We start from the raw sequence: 16,953 nt of genomic DNA, 5'->3' as shown, positions 1-16,953 counted from the left end.
CACAATCGACCATCATCAATTGATTGGTTCCAACACAATGTCAAGGAACGCTACATTTTACTCAACTTACATGTTTGCCCTTAGCGCGCATGCATAAAACACACCCACTCATTCAAGTGTGAACCCTACAGCCAGTTCGCTTGAACACAATTCAAAACACTAATGATCTTTCTAGAGGGTGTGTCACAGCTTTGTTTCAACCACCATCATCTCACAAATGCAATGTTTCACAAAGTCCTAATTGCACGAATACATTGTTACAATATTGCTGTACATTTCATGTTTCTGTTCACTAGCTTTAAATGCAGAACATTCATCAGGAGAAAAAGACGTTGTTATGTGCTGTGGTGTATGCTTTATGTTGACATTGGATAATATGCTCTTTAGTGCATACAGTAAAATCAATAACATCATTGACATTATTGTTAGGCTATCTGTGAACCCTGAATGTTCCACACAATCAGAAATTTGGTGAGTAGCAAAAGCCCAAAGAAAGAAAGACCAGTAATCAGTTATCTCCCACTAGTGTGGGGATTAACTCCAGTTACAGGACATCACCCGTGTGGTGCATGCAGAGTGTGCAAACTGACTAAAAAGACAGGTGAGATCGATATAGGATGGGTTAGACCATGGGTCCAGAAATCTTTCACTAATTGCAATACTGACCATGTGGTATACATGATCACTTGCCCCTGTGGTTTAAAGTACTTAAGGACAACAAATAAGAAAATCAAGACACGTTTTTGGTGCACAAGAGTTGTTTTTATAAACAAAGTGGAAAAAGCTCCGCTCATCAAACAGTTTATGGAGAATCAGAATGGATATGAGGATTTCAGTTGGACTGTGATACAAATCGTACAGTATATTTATTATGCTCTCATGATCAACCTAAGTGTGTAAGAGCCCAGAGTGACACAGACTGTTGTTTTGATATATTCTTTCTGGGGCAGGCTTGTGTTAATTATACAAACACATTTTGTTTTTGTTTCATCCCAGGATTCTCAAATAGGAATTGGATAGCAGAGTGGCAGATGGTCCCTAGAACTAACGTAGATTTTGATTCATTCTTCAGACACCATCAAAATGACTGACAAGAAGATTCTGGCGTTGAGTGACAAATATGCACTAGAATTGATGTCTTTGGTCTCAATTATAGCAGATGGAGAAACAATTGGGGTCATTACGACCCAGGCGGTAAGTACACCAACTTTACCACCATGGTGTAAACTAAGTTTACACCATGGTGGATGGCGGATTTACCGCCCCATTCCAAGGTGAGTGGGGCGGTAAATCCCCATTTCCCATTTACCCTTCCCCATTCCCATTTGTGCCCCATTTGGCATAATGGGAGTGGGGAAGGCGCTAATTACGGCACCGTAAATTACGGTGCCGTAATTAGCACCAAGGCGGTTTAGCGCCATGGATTTTAACGCCTGCTAAAAGCAGCCGTTATAATTGGAATCAGGCGTTAAGGGTTAACGACGGCGTTAACCCTTAACACCTGAGTTGTAATGAGGACAATCCCTGGCTCAAGTGACTGATTGAAATAACAAAATTGAGAAAGAGATTGATATGTACTTAAAGGATAGTTCCGGGACTTTTTTTTAATTGTCCCTACGGTTCGGCCATGTGTTTTTAAGCATAAATCGGTAGATCGTAGAAAACTTTCCTATGGACCTTACCCGACTTTTCGTCCATTAACGCACTCGAAATCAGCCGCCATTTTCTGATAAGCCTATCATTTCCCCCCATCGCCCTGGCTCACCTGCTTTTGCGGCACTAAATCAAATCCCCCTCCCCTGAAACAGACTTTATCAAAACATTCATATTCCCCACCTCTCTCCGTGACGTGACTGTGCTGCGTAGGCAAACGCGCCCAGGCGTCTTCTACGCGACTACACACCGAACCCGGAAACCAACACAGATTAGCTCACAACACAGCGCGCCACAATTCGGAATATGAAACTGTACTTTTAAATCAAACCGCAAGATTGTAAATTTGGTAAAGTACATTTATTTGACATCAAATGTTTAGAGGATATTCAGCGATTTGCATTTTTATTTGCTCACGTTCCAAAAAGTTCGTTTTGAGGCACGCGATGTTCCTTTGCTGTACACAGGGTCTTAGATCATCTCACAATACAGCGCCACAATTCGGAATATGAAACTGTGGTTTAAAAGCAAACGGCAAGATTGTCCATTTGGCAAAGTACATTTATTGGACATCAAATGTTTAGAGAATATTCTGCGATTTGCATTTTTCTTTGCTCTCGATCCAAAATGGTTCGTCTTGAGGCAAGAGATGTTCGTGTGCAGTACACAGGGTGTTGGTTTACGATAAAATAAGCTCTTCGGTCGCACTGATAATCGCATGGCTGTTCCAACAACGAGGCACTAAGCCACCACAACGGTCTGTATGTTGCATCTAGCCATTAGTACCGCGTAAGGGCATACTTGTACTTGGCGATCGTCCCATAAAATGGTCAGGGTGGTAACGTTGTTCACGCGGAGAAGCAACTGGCGGTTATAAAAGCCATCCGCCGGTGTCTGGTACTCGTGACACATACAATAATGAAGGATGTACCTGTTTTAAAAACATAAAAAATGAAATTAGTCTCACCATCAGATCTTTATTAAAATTATTCATTTTATATATTAGGTCGGGAAATTATTTCATAGCTAGGACAGTGCAACTGGGTATTATACGTCAAGGGGGGGCTGTAGGATACTGAGACAGTCCCCCAGTGCAGGGGTTGACAGGGAGGCAGTGCAGGTGGAGAGTGGAAGGGCCCAGGACCGAGGTCGCAGACAGTGGACCAATTGTAGCAGGGGAGAGGGAGAGAGAAAGCAGAAGCAAAGAGGAAGGTTTTGAGGTGCTTCCGTAAAAGGAGATGGTTCTCCTCAAGATAGTGCGCGGTACAAAACAATATGCCACATAGAACGAACAAGTACAACTTAACCCGTCTTTAAAGCTACTGTATAGTAATTAAATTGCGGTATAAACTCATCTAAAGAGTTACTTACATTATATTTGCATTTTCCATTGTGTCTGTGCGTAGGGCAGCCCCGAAATACCACTCCTTCTATGCCGACGTTATTTCTTCTAATGAACGAACATTAAATGGCTTTCGTTTCTGAAATTAAATTCATTATCGTTTCTTACGTTATTGCCCCACACCCCCAAAAAGAAGTCTTTCGGGATGGTCCCGGCCTGTCAAGGTCAAATAACAATAGAACCTTATACTGAGTCGTGGGCCATTCCGGCACCCGAGAAAAAAATCAAAGCAGCTGACCTTCACTTTGAACGAGCACACATTCCTAGTTAGCTATATTCAGTGTAAGGCCATCTCACAGGACTCACAGAGCAATCACTTTTATTTACACAATACATAGCTACACATATTCAATGGGCCTGCGACATGAGGAGACTCGAGAGAACAGACAATCAAATTACAATCATTTAAACCGTAATGTGTATTTCTCAATGAGCTCTTCTTTAGGTGGACATGGAACAGAGGCAATGTTGGTTGGCAATGCAGTTGTCCCCTGCACAGGTTCGTTCACAACTCCATGTATGTGCCTATCTAGGACATCAACAATAAGTCTCTCAATAAAGTCATATTGCATATCCTCAAACACTGGTTTGATAACCCATTGTTTACTTCTTTTTGTGAAGGCCTTATTGTAGCGAAGCGTCCCTAAAGTTCCGGTCGTCCTACTTTGTTGACGGCCAACATTATGGTTATGTGCCAAGACCGCTAGAAGAGTCCGATTTATCATGCCCTCCATGCCAAAATGCAATCGTTTTGGCCTGTACTTTAGGCACATATTGTGGAACACCTCCAAATCTCCTGTGTGGCAGAATTCCGTGAGTCCCCTCAAATCTCTTGTTATAGTTTTATCAAATACAATCTTTTCAATGGCTTTGTGAGTGGGTGATGAAGGAATCAACCACTTCTTCTTCCGTGCCTCCTCTGTGGACAAATGGCCATGTTCACAATTGTGGAAATGTTGGTTTGTGGTCCAGCGGTGAACGTTGCTACAGTGTAGCATTACTGACCGCCATTTTTCCAGTAGAATTTCCAACGACCCTCCACATGTTTTTGAGCTCCACCAAAGATGGTTGCTGATTGACTTGGACCACTGTGAAATACCTTGCATATCTTTTTTTTTACCTGCAGCCGACATTTTTTTATTGATTGTTTTTGCAAGATGCCAAACATCAAATTGGTGATTTATATTTTTGTACTCTTCTCTCATTGTCTTGGCAATTGAAACGTGTCTGTCCGTGGCTATCAGGTCGATCACCATTCCCCGCGATTGTAGTTCTTGCAATGATGCTACAAAGCCAACTTTCTCCATGGCCACTGAGGATGTACTTTGTGACACCTGCACGACCACCGAACTCACAATTTTCTTACTTTCCATGTCCTGAAAGTGGTAGGTGCAGTACTTGGCTGAAAATCCTGGGCTGTCGCACTGTCCATCACCGGCTAGCCTGAACCGTTTGCCCGCGAATGTACTATCAATAGACATTTTTTCCATTCTCCAAGCTTCGCTAATGGCTGGAAATAGATAATCGGTTTGGTATTTGTAGAACTGAGTTTTCGCAATGAAATGGATTCCCACAAACTGAAAGAAAGACTCTAACTTTTTAAAACTTCAACCACTAAAAAGTGCAGCCGCTGCACAAAGTAGATTGCCTGCTGGCAGTTGCCCCAGCATGGGTTGTGCATACCATGAGACAGGATGATATTTTGTACAGGTGGCATGTATTTTAAGGTTAGTGCCTCGAATTGCACGAGTCACATTAATCAATGGCTCCCCACATACTTCCCCACCAACCGAATGCCCACATTTCATCCGAATAATAATATCAATCAAACAACTATCGAATACAATGAATTTGGCCTCTTTCCTTATACTGTCACTCTGCATCCCAGCTGGTTCGGCCTGTAACGTTGAGGACATGTCACTCACATGAAAGGTAGAATCTCTGATATCGTCTTCCGCTATGTTCAGTGATATTGATGGTGTTTCATTGTCGTCCACTTCATTCTCTTCCATTGCAACATCTGTTCCTTCTCCGGCGATGGGTGAATAAAACAATTTCTTCAACTTTCTCGCGGTCTTAGTTTTTGCGGGTGTGGATTCTGTGAATTGATCTCCGACTGCATCCGAACTACCAGGAGGACATTCACTATCAATGGCTGGATGTGGTATAGCTCCGTTGTCAATCACTTCATATTCTTCCCATTGGCACGATGCATCTCCAGTCTCAAGTCCCTGCCAAAAGGTTTGACAAGCAACATCTCTCGTTCGCTTCACTGTCTGTGTAGATCTAGTTCGTACACCCACTCGCAACTAGAGGACAGATTGGAAAAGGGATGTTCAGTTTAAACACAACTTACAGTATTGAACTATTAACAGTGAAAAACAACATAATATAGTGACCAGGACACTAACCTTCTTTTGCATTCTTTTCTTTGAAACTTTCTTGCCTCGAACTTCAACATCGGGACGCTGTTGCTCCGTGTGTGCATGTCGCCACTTCCTCTTGCGCTGCAACGACTATATTTTCATGATAAGCACATCCATCATGCACTGACGCTCCATCGACTCCCTGAAACATAGAACTTTCATTAGTATGTATAATAATATTGAAAACACAAAATGTACTTGGGGACCAATACCCACGTACATCTCAATAGCAAAACATGAATGAACGCTTTGTGTAGAACATTCAAACGACAATTATTCACGCATTGTTGATCTAGTTAGATGGAACTGTCAAGATCCATACCTCGGGCTCCTCATAGACTTCCATTGATGATATTATTGAAGATGATGCTTCAGTAACTCCCTGAAACACAGTAATTGCATTAGTATGGTTTTCTATTTTGTTAAAAAGAACATACACTTTGTGCAGGCGTCAACGGCTCATCTAAATAGACCTGCACAAATGATCAGTTGTCTAAAATAAATAATGGATATCTAAATATGATTCGATTTGCTCGATCGTTGGAAGTGTCACCACCCAGATATCTGCATCAACTACTAGGGGTGATGTTCTTGTAGAAGAAGCTCCGTCATCTCCCTGAAACATAGTACTTGCGTTAATAAAGAAGGAAGTATAGCGGATGTAATCACGTCATATGATTTCGCTTGATCGAACTGTCAGTATCCATACCTCGAAATGCATAAGAACATCAAGGGACGATGTAACTGCGGTGCACACTTCTGCAAGCTGTTGCGCCGACCCGTAACTGCATGCTCCCCCTTCTTCTTGGACTAATGCTCCATCGACTCCCTGAAACATAGGACTTTCATTAGTAATGAACACAATATTGAAAAAAGAAGACACATAGGAGGGCGACGACAGAAGGACATATCAATGGCTAAAAACGAAAGAAACATTGTGTGTAACAATCACGCTACAAGAATGCAAGATCTGATGATCTCCATCGATGGAACTGTCCGGAAACGTACCTCGAGCATCTGAGTGACATCAACGGTTGTCGTCAATACGTTGGACTCCTCAGCATCTCCCTGAAAGACAGTGCTTGCATTATTTTGGATAACAATGATTATAACTGAAAACAAAGACTAGAGGACGAGTACAAGGGTGTACCATTAGGTAAAATAATCACACGATATATTAAAACTATTGATTTACATGCCTAAAACAAGTCAGTGGCAGAATAGCTAAGTAAGATTACCCGATAGACGCTTGAAGTGGCTGATGACTGCAATAACGACACGGATGGAGAATCTTCCGCCTTCATATTGAGTGGATACATAAATGGGGAAATTATTGTTAGCTAATGCTACACACTACCGCAAGGCCGAGAGATAAATACGTAAACTTGACTCACCAGTGGAGGGATGTGGACGAATAGAGTGGGAATAGCGGTTGAGAGCAATTTTCGCCTCGCTCGCGGTGTGTTCTTCTTTATTAGCAATGATGTGGAGTACATGTCTGAGCTAAAGTGCCTGCTGCAGATGCGGTATCGATCACCCCTCTTGTCCGCAAAGACTTCTAGGACTCTACTTTCAAGCTCAGACGGTGGATATCCGCAATATCGGACCCATTCTCTTATCTGATCTATTGTCTTAGGGAAAACATGCATTATAGTACCTTCAGATTTATTATGGGTCTTCGAAGGGCAACCGCCAATGGAACAGGCAGGCATTGTGGAAAGTTCTGAAAAGTAAAGATCAACAATTCTCTATGAATACCAATGTGTTAAAAAATTAAATGACACATAAAAGGTTCAATGCAAGGTTCGTTTTGGTTCTTGGAGCTATACACGTTATTCACATGCGGATAAGTATTTGAATAACTTTAAAAAAATAGAAAGATAATTTGACTAAACTCAGAACATGTGACTAGTTCCTTGCATGTACTGTCTTGAACGAAAAGAAATTGGATGCAAAATGATTATGGTACATGGCCTTACCTTGACGAACAAACAGTTAGATGCAGGGATCAGAGTAGTTTCTTGTCGTAGAACAGGGAGCAGTTCACAGGTTGCAAACTGACGAGTTTCCTTGAAGTGGTCACGGAAGTTCACAGAGACGAAGAGCAGATAACCAGCACCTTCACGGGTTGACTAGCAAAGCGCAAAGAAGTTCTCATTAGAATATGAAGTGGGTTATAAAGAATTCTAAACAGGGATGTGTTTGTGAATGAATGACGTGTATATGTCGTGGCATTATGCGGTTTGCAGGGGGCTGTCCAGCGTGAGGGGGGATGCTTGGCAGGAGACACGGGGTATGGAAGTAGACATGGGAACAACAACCCATGCTCTATAGACCACTTTGAAGTGTACATGGTCTTTGGCACCTCTTGGCCTTTATCGCTCCCTGACAGCTCCACTTGCCAGCACAAGTACCCCGGTGCGAACTGCCTTTGATAGGGCGGGGGGGGGTGGATTGGGGCGGTGGTCGTGCAGACAAGACACAGGAAGACTCGTGAATGGAGACACACTTATGTGGATTGCAGGGGGCCGTCCAGCGTGAGGGGGATGCTTGGCAGGAGACACGGGGTCTGGAGGTAGACATGGGAACAACAACCCATGCTCTATAGACCACTTTGAAGTGTACATGGTCTTTGGCACCTCTTGGCCTTTATCGCTCCCTGACAGCTCCACTTGCCAGCACAAGTAGCCCGGTGCGAACTGCCTTTAATAGGGCGAGGGGGAGGGTGGATTGGGGTGGTGGTCGTGCAAACAAGACTCGTTTGCCGCAGGGCCTCACCAAGGAGAGGCCATCTAACTGCTTGTAAGAGGCAGGCTGCAGGATCTAGTACATGGAAGGCAGGGGGGTGAGTTTATAAATACCTCACCCTCCCAGGAGAATATATGGGTGCAGTTCACCCTGGAGACCCTGGATGCCTAGGCAGTTAGTCAGCAGCAGGCTGGCCTGTGGTGGCAAGGCGGCACGGGCCAGAGGGGGTCATCTCTGTACCCGGTGCCCAAAAGGATGATTTATTATGATCAACCATATGGATTATTTACCTATAACCATGTTTTGTAACAATAAAATCCAACGGCCTTCCTTTTATTGCCAACGCTTGAACAAAGTGGTGTGGTAAGTATTTTTGGGGGAGGAGGCAAGGCCGGGAGGCTTGATGCCAACCCGCAAAATAACATATGTATGTCTGCTGCATATGGGTTCAACGGTTATGTGGATTGAAGGTGGGCGGCCAGCGTGAGGGAGGATGCTGGCCGGAGACATGTGGTGTGACAAGACAAGGCACAGGAAGACTATTCAATGTCATTTAAAAAATCAAAACAACCATTGTTAAAATATATGTTGGGTTTTATTTTAGATCTTAATTTCAATTGAACATAAATAATAAACATTACACATTGTAAAGTTCCGGTTGCAGCACATCCAGGGAAAATCTGCGGTATTGTCCACTGTCGCTGGGGAAATGTTGTCTAATGGCAAGTACCGCACAGGCAGATATTACTCTCCGAACGCGGTGTCCGAGCCTCCCGTGAAGCCACCAAGTGAAGCAACGATAGGCCACCAGCCTGTACCACCTGTGAAAATGAAAGATGCAAACTGTATTAAAATGACAAAACTTTCTTATCACTGTCGATTCAGGTAAAAAATGCACAATATGGAACCAATTTACATGCATTCGAATGATATGTAGATGTAATTTTATATGTGGGAGACGACCATGAAATAGTAGTGGCATCACTGACATCACAACCAGAGTATACTTACTCGTTACTCGGATTACGCGGACGAACAGTGCCGCGAAGTTCGTGCATAAGCACCATCATCATCCTCAACACGGTCCGTGAGAGGCAGGCTTCCCTGAACTCTGGCAGCTCGGTGATGCATTGCGGACTTGGCTCGCCTTCCGAAATGTAGGCCAAGCACCCGGAATTTTCACGGCAGCAGCAGTTCTCCTCCTCAGTTGGCATTAGCTCGCACCCATTGCACGTGCACCAGGTGGAGACGCCGTCCATGCAACATGGTCCAGGCTCTTCATCCGTTGACTGGTCCTCCCAACTGCCGTCCGAATCCCCATCGTTTTCGCGTGCTTGCCTTTCCAGTAGTTCTTCCTCGGTGTACTCGGGCTCGTACATATACGGCATTATTGTAGCCATTGTGTGGTAAAGAAAGTAAAATAATTTACAGAGATGGTACAGGTGTTCACAAGGCCTAGAAGCGGCGAAGGTAGCTGACCAGAGCACAGAAACGAGTCACAGAATACTCAAAGTAACACAGAGAGAGTAATGGAATCGAAAATCTGCTTCTGTGTGTTGTGAAACGGTGTGTTTATACTTATAGAGGAAAGAGGCGTCCTGCCATTTCCATGGCGACACTTCATTAGCTGAGGCGCAGCGATTGTTGACACGAAACGTGCTTTGGCGTTGGCAAATGGGCGGTACGCGTCTGCTGATGTCAGGCTCAGGGGCGGGGGATTTGATTTAGTGCCGCAAAAGCAGGTGAGCCAGGGCGATGGGGGGAAATGATAGGATTATTAGAAAATGGCGGCTGATTTCGAGTGCATTAATGGACGAAAAGTCGGGTAAGGTCCATAGGAAAGTTTTCTACGATCTACCGATTTATGCTTAAAAACACATGGCCGAACCGTAGGGACAATAAAAAAAAAGTCCTGGAACTATCCTTTAACTCCATGGTGTTATCATGTTGGAGTAGTTGAAAAATAAGTCTCTGCCAGAGGGTTTGGTAGTCAGATATGAACCGAGGCTCTTTCCGGACGATGAAAAATTCAAAATCCAATGGAGCTATGTAGCCACCAGGTGTGGCAGAGACGGAGTAATTTTAATTATTGATACAACCAAGAATGTCTCACAGAAAATGGAGTTAGACTTGACAAACGTAGAGGAAGAAATGCAGAAAATAACATCATTGGATGTATATAAAAAAGATTGGAGGAAATTCAACAAGAGATAATTGATTTCAAACAGTCAACCAATTCTAAAAGAATAGAAATATTGAGAAAAGATGTAACCAGCTATGCTCATGATAAAGTGTTCCCCTGTGTTCAAGAATGGTTCCGAAGTGCGCCCATACAACACATGTCGGGAACAAATAAGAATCTAAGGGTATGCTTCAGAGACATCTCCTTCAGTACCAGTGGAGATAGGTGTGAACCAGAAGCTAATGGGGAAGGTCCCTCTAATAGTAGACAAAAGAACAATGAGGGCGAGTGGCCTCAAACTCTAGAAGAGGACGAGGTAACAGAAACAGAAACACAGACCATGACCTTTCAAACATCAGGGTCAGAATCTGGGAGAATGGGAATACAATCTGATACTGACAAGGAGTACGAAATGCGCATAATAAACATTTCGGACTACACACTTACTGAGACATTAGAGCCAGACCTTAAGAAAGGAATAGACTTTGTAATCGCAAAACATCACAAACATCACAACCCTTTTGAATTGCACATACAATTCAAGAAATTTATGAGGAAACTATATATATAATAATTTTTCAAAGACAGTGAAACAACTCAATCTACTAACACAATGGGTCTAATTAAGCCATTTTCGTTTGTACCTTCCTCCCATACCCACTCTCTGGAATCATTGATTCTTAACAGGGCAGATGCTTTTACAATCTGAGTAAGAATGAAAAAGAAGCCCTAGAAGATTTGTCTAAAAAGCAACAGATCATCATTAAAGGTGCAGACAAGGGTGGGCCATTGTGGTCCAAAATCAGGTAGATTATATTGCTGTATGCAACTTGCAACTACAAGATGAAATGTGTTATAAACGGCTAGAAATAGACCCTACTCCCTCTCTTAAGGAGTGTATAAAAATCAAAATATTGAAACTGGCAGAGAAGGACTGGATCAGTAAACAGGAAGCAGATTTTATGGTTAATGAGGAACCCTAGAATTCCATATTTTTCCTGTCTACCCAAGATTCATTAAAACTTACAACATTCACCCGTGCGCCCTATTGTATCGGGTATTGACTCTGTTTTGGAACCACTCTAGAAGTTTGCTGAGCATTATCTCAGCAGAATGACCATGTATATCAAGGACACTGGAGAAGCCGTCAAAATCTTTTTGAACGTGGAATTTGATCCAACTACAGATGTTCATATACGCCTTGAGATAGTTTCATTGTATACCAGAATCCCCCAGAGAGCCACCTTGGAGGTGATTGAGGAATCTTTATGGAATAGAACAGATACTGACGCAGTTCCTAATTCTTTCCTTTTATGGTGCATTGAACTAGCGGGTCTCATGACACTGGACTATGGAGCAGTGTGGTAATTACATATTGATTTGTGCTTGTTACCATTCGGTGTTGAAAGGATTTACTTACTTGGCACCATTTATGAGGTTAAGAGGTGACCATACTAACAGTGGCCCTTTGTTTGACAACCAACGTTTTTTGCACTTTATAGTTAGCATCAATTTTGTATTTTGCACTTTATAGTCAGTCTCAACTTATTGTAGACTTTTGTCTAACGTGAGGTTTTTTAACATTGTAATATTTACACGAGGGATGATTGGGTTTTACAGTATGTGTGCTGTTTAGGAAATGTCTCATAAAAGTAATGCACTGTTAATGTTTTATGACTATGTTTTTGTATGTTGTTTTTAAGACATATTGATACATCTATTTTGTTTAATAAAATTGTATGTATTAATATCCATTGCAATAAGCTTTTGCTCAGCTCTTATTTGGTACATGGACTGAGTAGTCCAAACACACGAGGAGAGTTTGAAGAGACACTTGTGTTCTCTAGTTTCAGAGTGTCCTTTGCTTGTTGTGGGGCCGAATCCCTGTGTCGTTAATTTGCCCCCGGTCTCTTTGTGTGGTTGTTTGCATAGAGCTAGCAATCATTTTGAGTCCATGGGTAACCTATACCATCAGGTGAAAAGTACAACTATCGGTGCCACATTGGCACCCAGCCTTGCGAAACCTTATGTGGAATGCTTTGAAAAAGCAAACATCTATCCAGAATCGAATCCCTTTATCAAACATATCAACGTGTGGAAGTGCTATATCGACAACATTGTGGTCACCTGAGAAGGTTCCAAAGATGAAGCTAGGTCATTCATTGAATGGTTCAACCATAGCAACAGGGTAGATTTAAACTTCACCTATAAAATAAGTGCCTGTCAGCTAGACTTTCTCGATATCAGATCTATCATCATGAGGGCAGATAATTATTCAAACCCTTCCACATAGAAACTGAAAATAACTCTCTGTTGTATTATGAGATTCATCATGTGAAACACCTCAGAGAACATTTGCCCAGTTTTTGACACTCAAGAGGAAAAGCAGCATTAGTGAGTAATTTGAGGTAGAAGCTGCGTTGATCACTCAAAAACTAAGCAATAGGGGTTATCCAAAAACACTAGTAAAGAGATCAGGAAAAGGGCATTTAATAACCATAGGGAGGGTATTTTAGAACACAAACAAAAGGATCAACGAACAAACAACTTGTTTGTGTGACTACATATACAGATCTCGGTCCTAAGATCAAAAATATAATTTGTAAGCATTGGAAAGTGTTGGAAGAAGAAGGCCAAAGGGTTAATAGACCCATTTGTGCATACAAGCAGAGTGCATCAATCAGAAATTTGGTGAGTAGCAAAATCCCCCAAAAAGGAAGACCTATAATCAATTCTCTTCCACTATTGTGGAGTAACACCAGACATGTCATTGTGCTTGTAGTGCATGCACATTGTGTAAATTGACTAAAAAGACAAGTGAGATTGATATAGAACTTGGCAGACCATGGGTCCAGAAATGTTTCACTAATTTCAATACTGACCATGTGGTATACATGATCACTTGCCCCTGTGGTGCGAAGTACCTAAGGAAGCCGAATAGGAAAATCAAGACAAGTATTTTTGAGCACAAGCGATGTTTAAAATCAAAGTGGAAAAAGTTCTGCTCGTCAAACATGTTATGGAGAATCAGCATGATGTGAGGATTTCAATTGGACTGTGGTACAACAAATTACAGGCAAGACCAAAAAGACAATTCAAGAGAGTGTAAGAACTAATTTTTTTAACAAAAGTCTTAGGCCCCCATTATAAGTATGGCTGTCCAGAAATAAGGGTGCCTGTAGCAACGTACCAGCACCCTTTCCGGATCGCCATGCTACAACAATGCCGGTAGGGGCCATGGATCCCCAAGCAGGCTTGGTGTGCTCAGTCTTCTGGCCCCTACTGGCATGGTCATCACTGAAACACCAGCAACATGAGCAGCGGTGCTAGTGTTATCATTAAAAATAATAATAAATAAATAAATAATAAAGGTAAAAAACAGTGGTAGTGCAGTCAGCAAGTGGCAAGTGCTGGGTTTAAGGCAGCAGACAGGGTAGGTCTGATAAGTGCAGAAAGAAAAAGGTGCGGGGGACTGTATTTGTACAGATACAGACCCCAGTGCAATTGTATATTTTAATAAATACTGTATGCTTCCACAAACCTCATGCATACTGATGAAGCATAGGTTTTAGTAATCCTCGAATATAGACTTATTGTCAGAAAAGTATATGTCCAAAGGGCTTCTTTTCTGAGTGGCTGATTTGACTTAATTTAAATATGATTTAAGTATACTCTTCATATTAACCATGCCGCTCATTGTTGGTCTGGGCCCTTCCTTCGCTGCCTTCCCAAACCCGTTGTTACCACTGGCCTGCACAATCGGTACTCTATGCATTCCTTCTGTTTTCTGTCTCCTTCGAAACCTGGAAGTGGTGGGGTCTCCCACCTTCACACATCTCCCTGTTCCTCCCATCACTGCCCAACCTCTTGTTTCGAATTAACTTAGGTGTTTTCCTGCGACAGTTTCCTTGAACAGCGCACAGCCCCCATTGCTTACACGGACCGCTCCATGTGCCTTCCGATTCTGTCCCAAATTCTCTAACCAGTTCCATCTAATTCCCCCCATGTCCCAAGAGACGTGCAGTGCCGATGTTGTGTCGCAAATGGAGCATGGTAGAATGACGCAACAGTTCTACGTTATTGAACAAGTGAAGCAAACACGTTCAGCTGCTGAATCAAGACTTTTGGATCTTTCATGCATTTTGTAATACATGATTCCTCCAAATAAAAAACTGGCTATGTTTAATTAAAAAATATTGCACACACATATCACAAACAGCCTGCAAGCGCAAGATAGAGATCCACCATACAATAATAGTTTGTCTAATGACGCTTGATGTATTTAAGTGATGAATAGGTCACAAGATAAGTGTTGGCTTCTCACATGGGGCCGGCCTATGCTTTTCAATTTGGACTCTCTGGCATGGTCAACCCTGCCTAATTGGCTGCCATTAATTCGGGTGATAACTCCTGGCACGACAGTGTTTTGAAGCAAGAGGAATCCAGCATGAAGCACTATATAAGAACCCACGTTGGAACTCATTTTCCAAGACCCCAGTGCATGAGTAAAGGTGCCAAACACAGTTCAGTCTTTAGACCTTTCTTTATGCTTTGTGGCATTTTCATGGTTTTTGAAGGTGGTGGAGGGTCATGGAACAGGAGTTACGTTTTGGCTTCCCTTTTCCTCTCTGCCTCCCAAAAACACTTAGGGCCTAATTCACAGCAGCGTTTAGTAATAACAAAACTCCATACGAAAACGCTCTGTGAATCAGGCCCTAAAATGTACACCAACATAGTATTTGCACGAAGCATAAAACCAACAGATTGCAATGAAATCTGTTTTTCTAGAACAACAAAAAAAAAGCAGACAGATTCCATGAGAATCCACTGGAAACACTGCCTGACATGCGTCAATGGTAGGCAGAGTTTACCCAGTTTGCACTGCGGAGTGCAAAAGGGAGGTGTAAAGGGAATGTTGTCATTATTTGACACCTCCCTTTTACACGCTACAGTGCAAGGGATTAATGATGCACATAAGTGCAATGTACACAACACTGGACAATGTGTTCTCTTGTTATTATATCTGCATGATATGATATGATATGATCGTTTATTTATATAGCGCATATACACAATGTGTTTGAAAGCGCTTCACAGCAAGGGAGGGAACAAGGGAACAGATTGAGACTTGTGCACCTATCTGAAGGTCGGCAGATTCTCTCGGGGGTAATGCCAGGGTCTACAACATTTAATAAATACATGCAATCAATGGAAAACACCCCAACACATACATTTTGAATGTTGCAACGCGGCCAATATTTTCAACTTTGAGCAGAACTGCAGATAAGCTGCCACTCCAAAGGCTTGACAAGAAATGATTTTTACCAACTCTGAATGAGAATCTGATTTTGTCGATTTCCCATTGTAATCAACCACCTCAATTACATTTTGGCATCTTCACTTCTCTCTTCTGCACAGTATATAATCTCTGTATTTTTCGGGGCTGTATTGCTTTTCTCACTGAAACGCTTCCTTTTCTCCCTGCAGGATGAGATTCTGTGCCAGATCAATGGTTCTGTCTCACTGGCTCTTTCTGGTGTATGTGTTAATGGTGTGCTGTAAATTGTTGTCCGCCTCGAGCCACCATCCCCGGGGGCATGCAGGTAGGAGCTTTAAACTCATTACACACCACTGAGACCAATTAATAACACGCACGGAACGTTAGAGTCCAGTTTTCAGCCCCTGATAATTGATGAAGCTGTTGACAATGTGTAATGTGCGCCGTGAAAGGGCACAGGACACAGCAAAAGAGAAGAAATTATGAAGATTAAAGGATGGATTTTTTCTGTAAACCTGACGCAATTCACAAGGGCTTCCATTTGGATGTACCGATCATGTCTGGTGTTATCAAACTCTCGCTTTCTTTTTTCTGCCCTTTGGAAAGTAATGTGACTATAACTTGTGTTTCCGAATAAGAAAGGTCAACACAATATGGTAGATGCAAATCAAATATATTTATTTATTTCTTTATTTAGCGCGCAGTGCCCATAGTCAACTAGGCGCTGATACAAACTAAGAAAATGGTTACAGGTTTACAAAACTTCGGGGCATCGTTTCATGGTGACACGTTTACACATTGAGAAAACATATTTATTTCATAAATGTGAAGTACCTTTTATGCATGTATGCATAATCTGTCGGCACTATCAGGTAAATCACAACTGTCTACAGGGTTCTATAACATACAGTATTAATACAGACTATTCCTGCAAAATTAGGCTGTGTTCCCTGACCCACGTGATAGTAAAATCCAGTCTACTTTTCAGGATATCCACAATGAATATGCATGAGTATAGTTGGATTTCAATGGATATAATGTGCATATTGCATGGAGAGCATTTTCTATTCAGTTGGTTGACAAGCCGAGCTCTACAGCAAAATAAAAACCTCCCTGCTCATTAGGGTGACCAGATTTTTCACAAAAAAACCACGGACAGGCCATAGACATAAAAGTAGGACTAATATAAATAAAAATAAACATTTTCGGGATAACCGGGACGTCTGGTCACCCTGTTTTCCCGGGACAGTCTGGGGAAATCGAC

General features: G+C 42.3%; 1 protein-coding gene across 3 annotated transcripts in view; it reads left to right on the top strand.

Moving 5' to 3' along the window:
- TAFA4 (TAFA chemokine like family member 4) overlaps positions 1-16,953 on the top strand; it is a 1,365,502-nt gene that overhangs the window by 552,827 nt on the left and 795,722 nt on the right. For all 3 annotated transcript variants that reach the window (XM_069643795.1, XM_069643793.1, XM_069643796.1), the window contains one exon: positions 15,899-16,014. In XM_069643795.1, coding sequence (XP_069499896.1) covers positions 15,900-16,014 — 115 coding nt within the window. In that variant the 5' untranslated portion in view covers position 15,899. The remainder of the gene's footprint in view (positions 1-15,898; positions 16,015-16,953) is intronic.

The sequence above is a fragment of the Ambystoma mexicanum genome, chromosome 2p, assembly GCF_040938575.1.
Source record: "Ambystoma mexicanum isolate Mex_15411 chromosome 2p, UKY_AmexF1_1, whole genome shotgun sequence".
Lineage (NCBI taxonomy): Eukaryota > Metazoa > Chordata > Amphibia > Caudata > Ambystomatidae > Ambystoma > Ambystoma mexicanum.
Note: the sequence above shows the minus strand (reverse complement) of the source record. Positions and strands in the feature narration are given on the sequence as shown.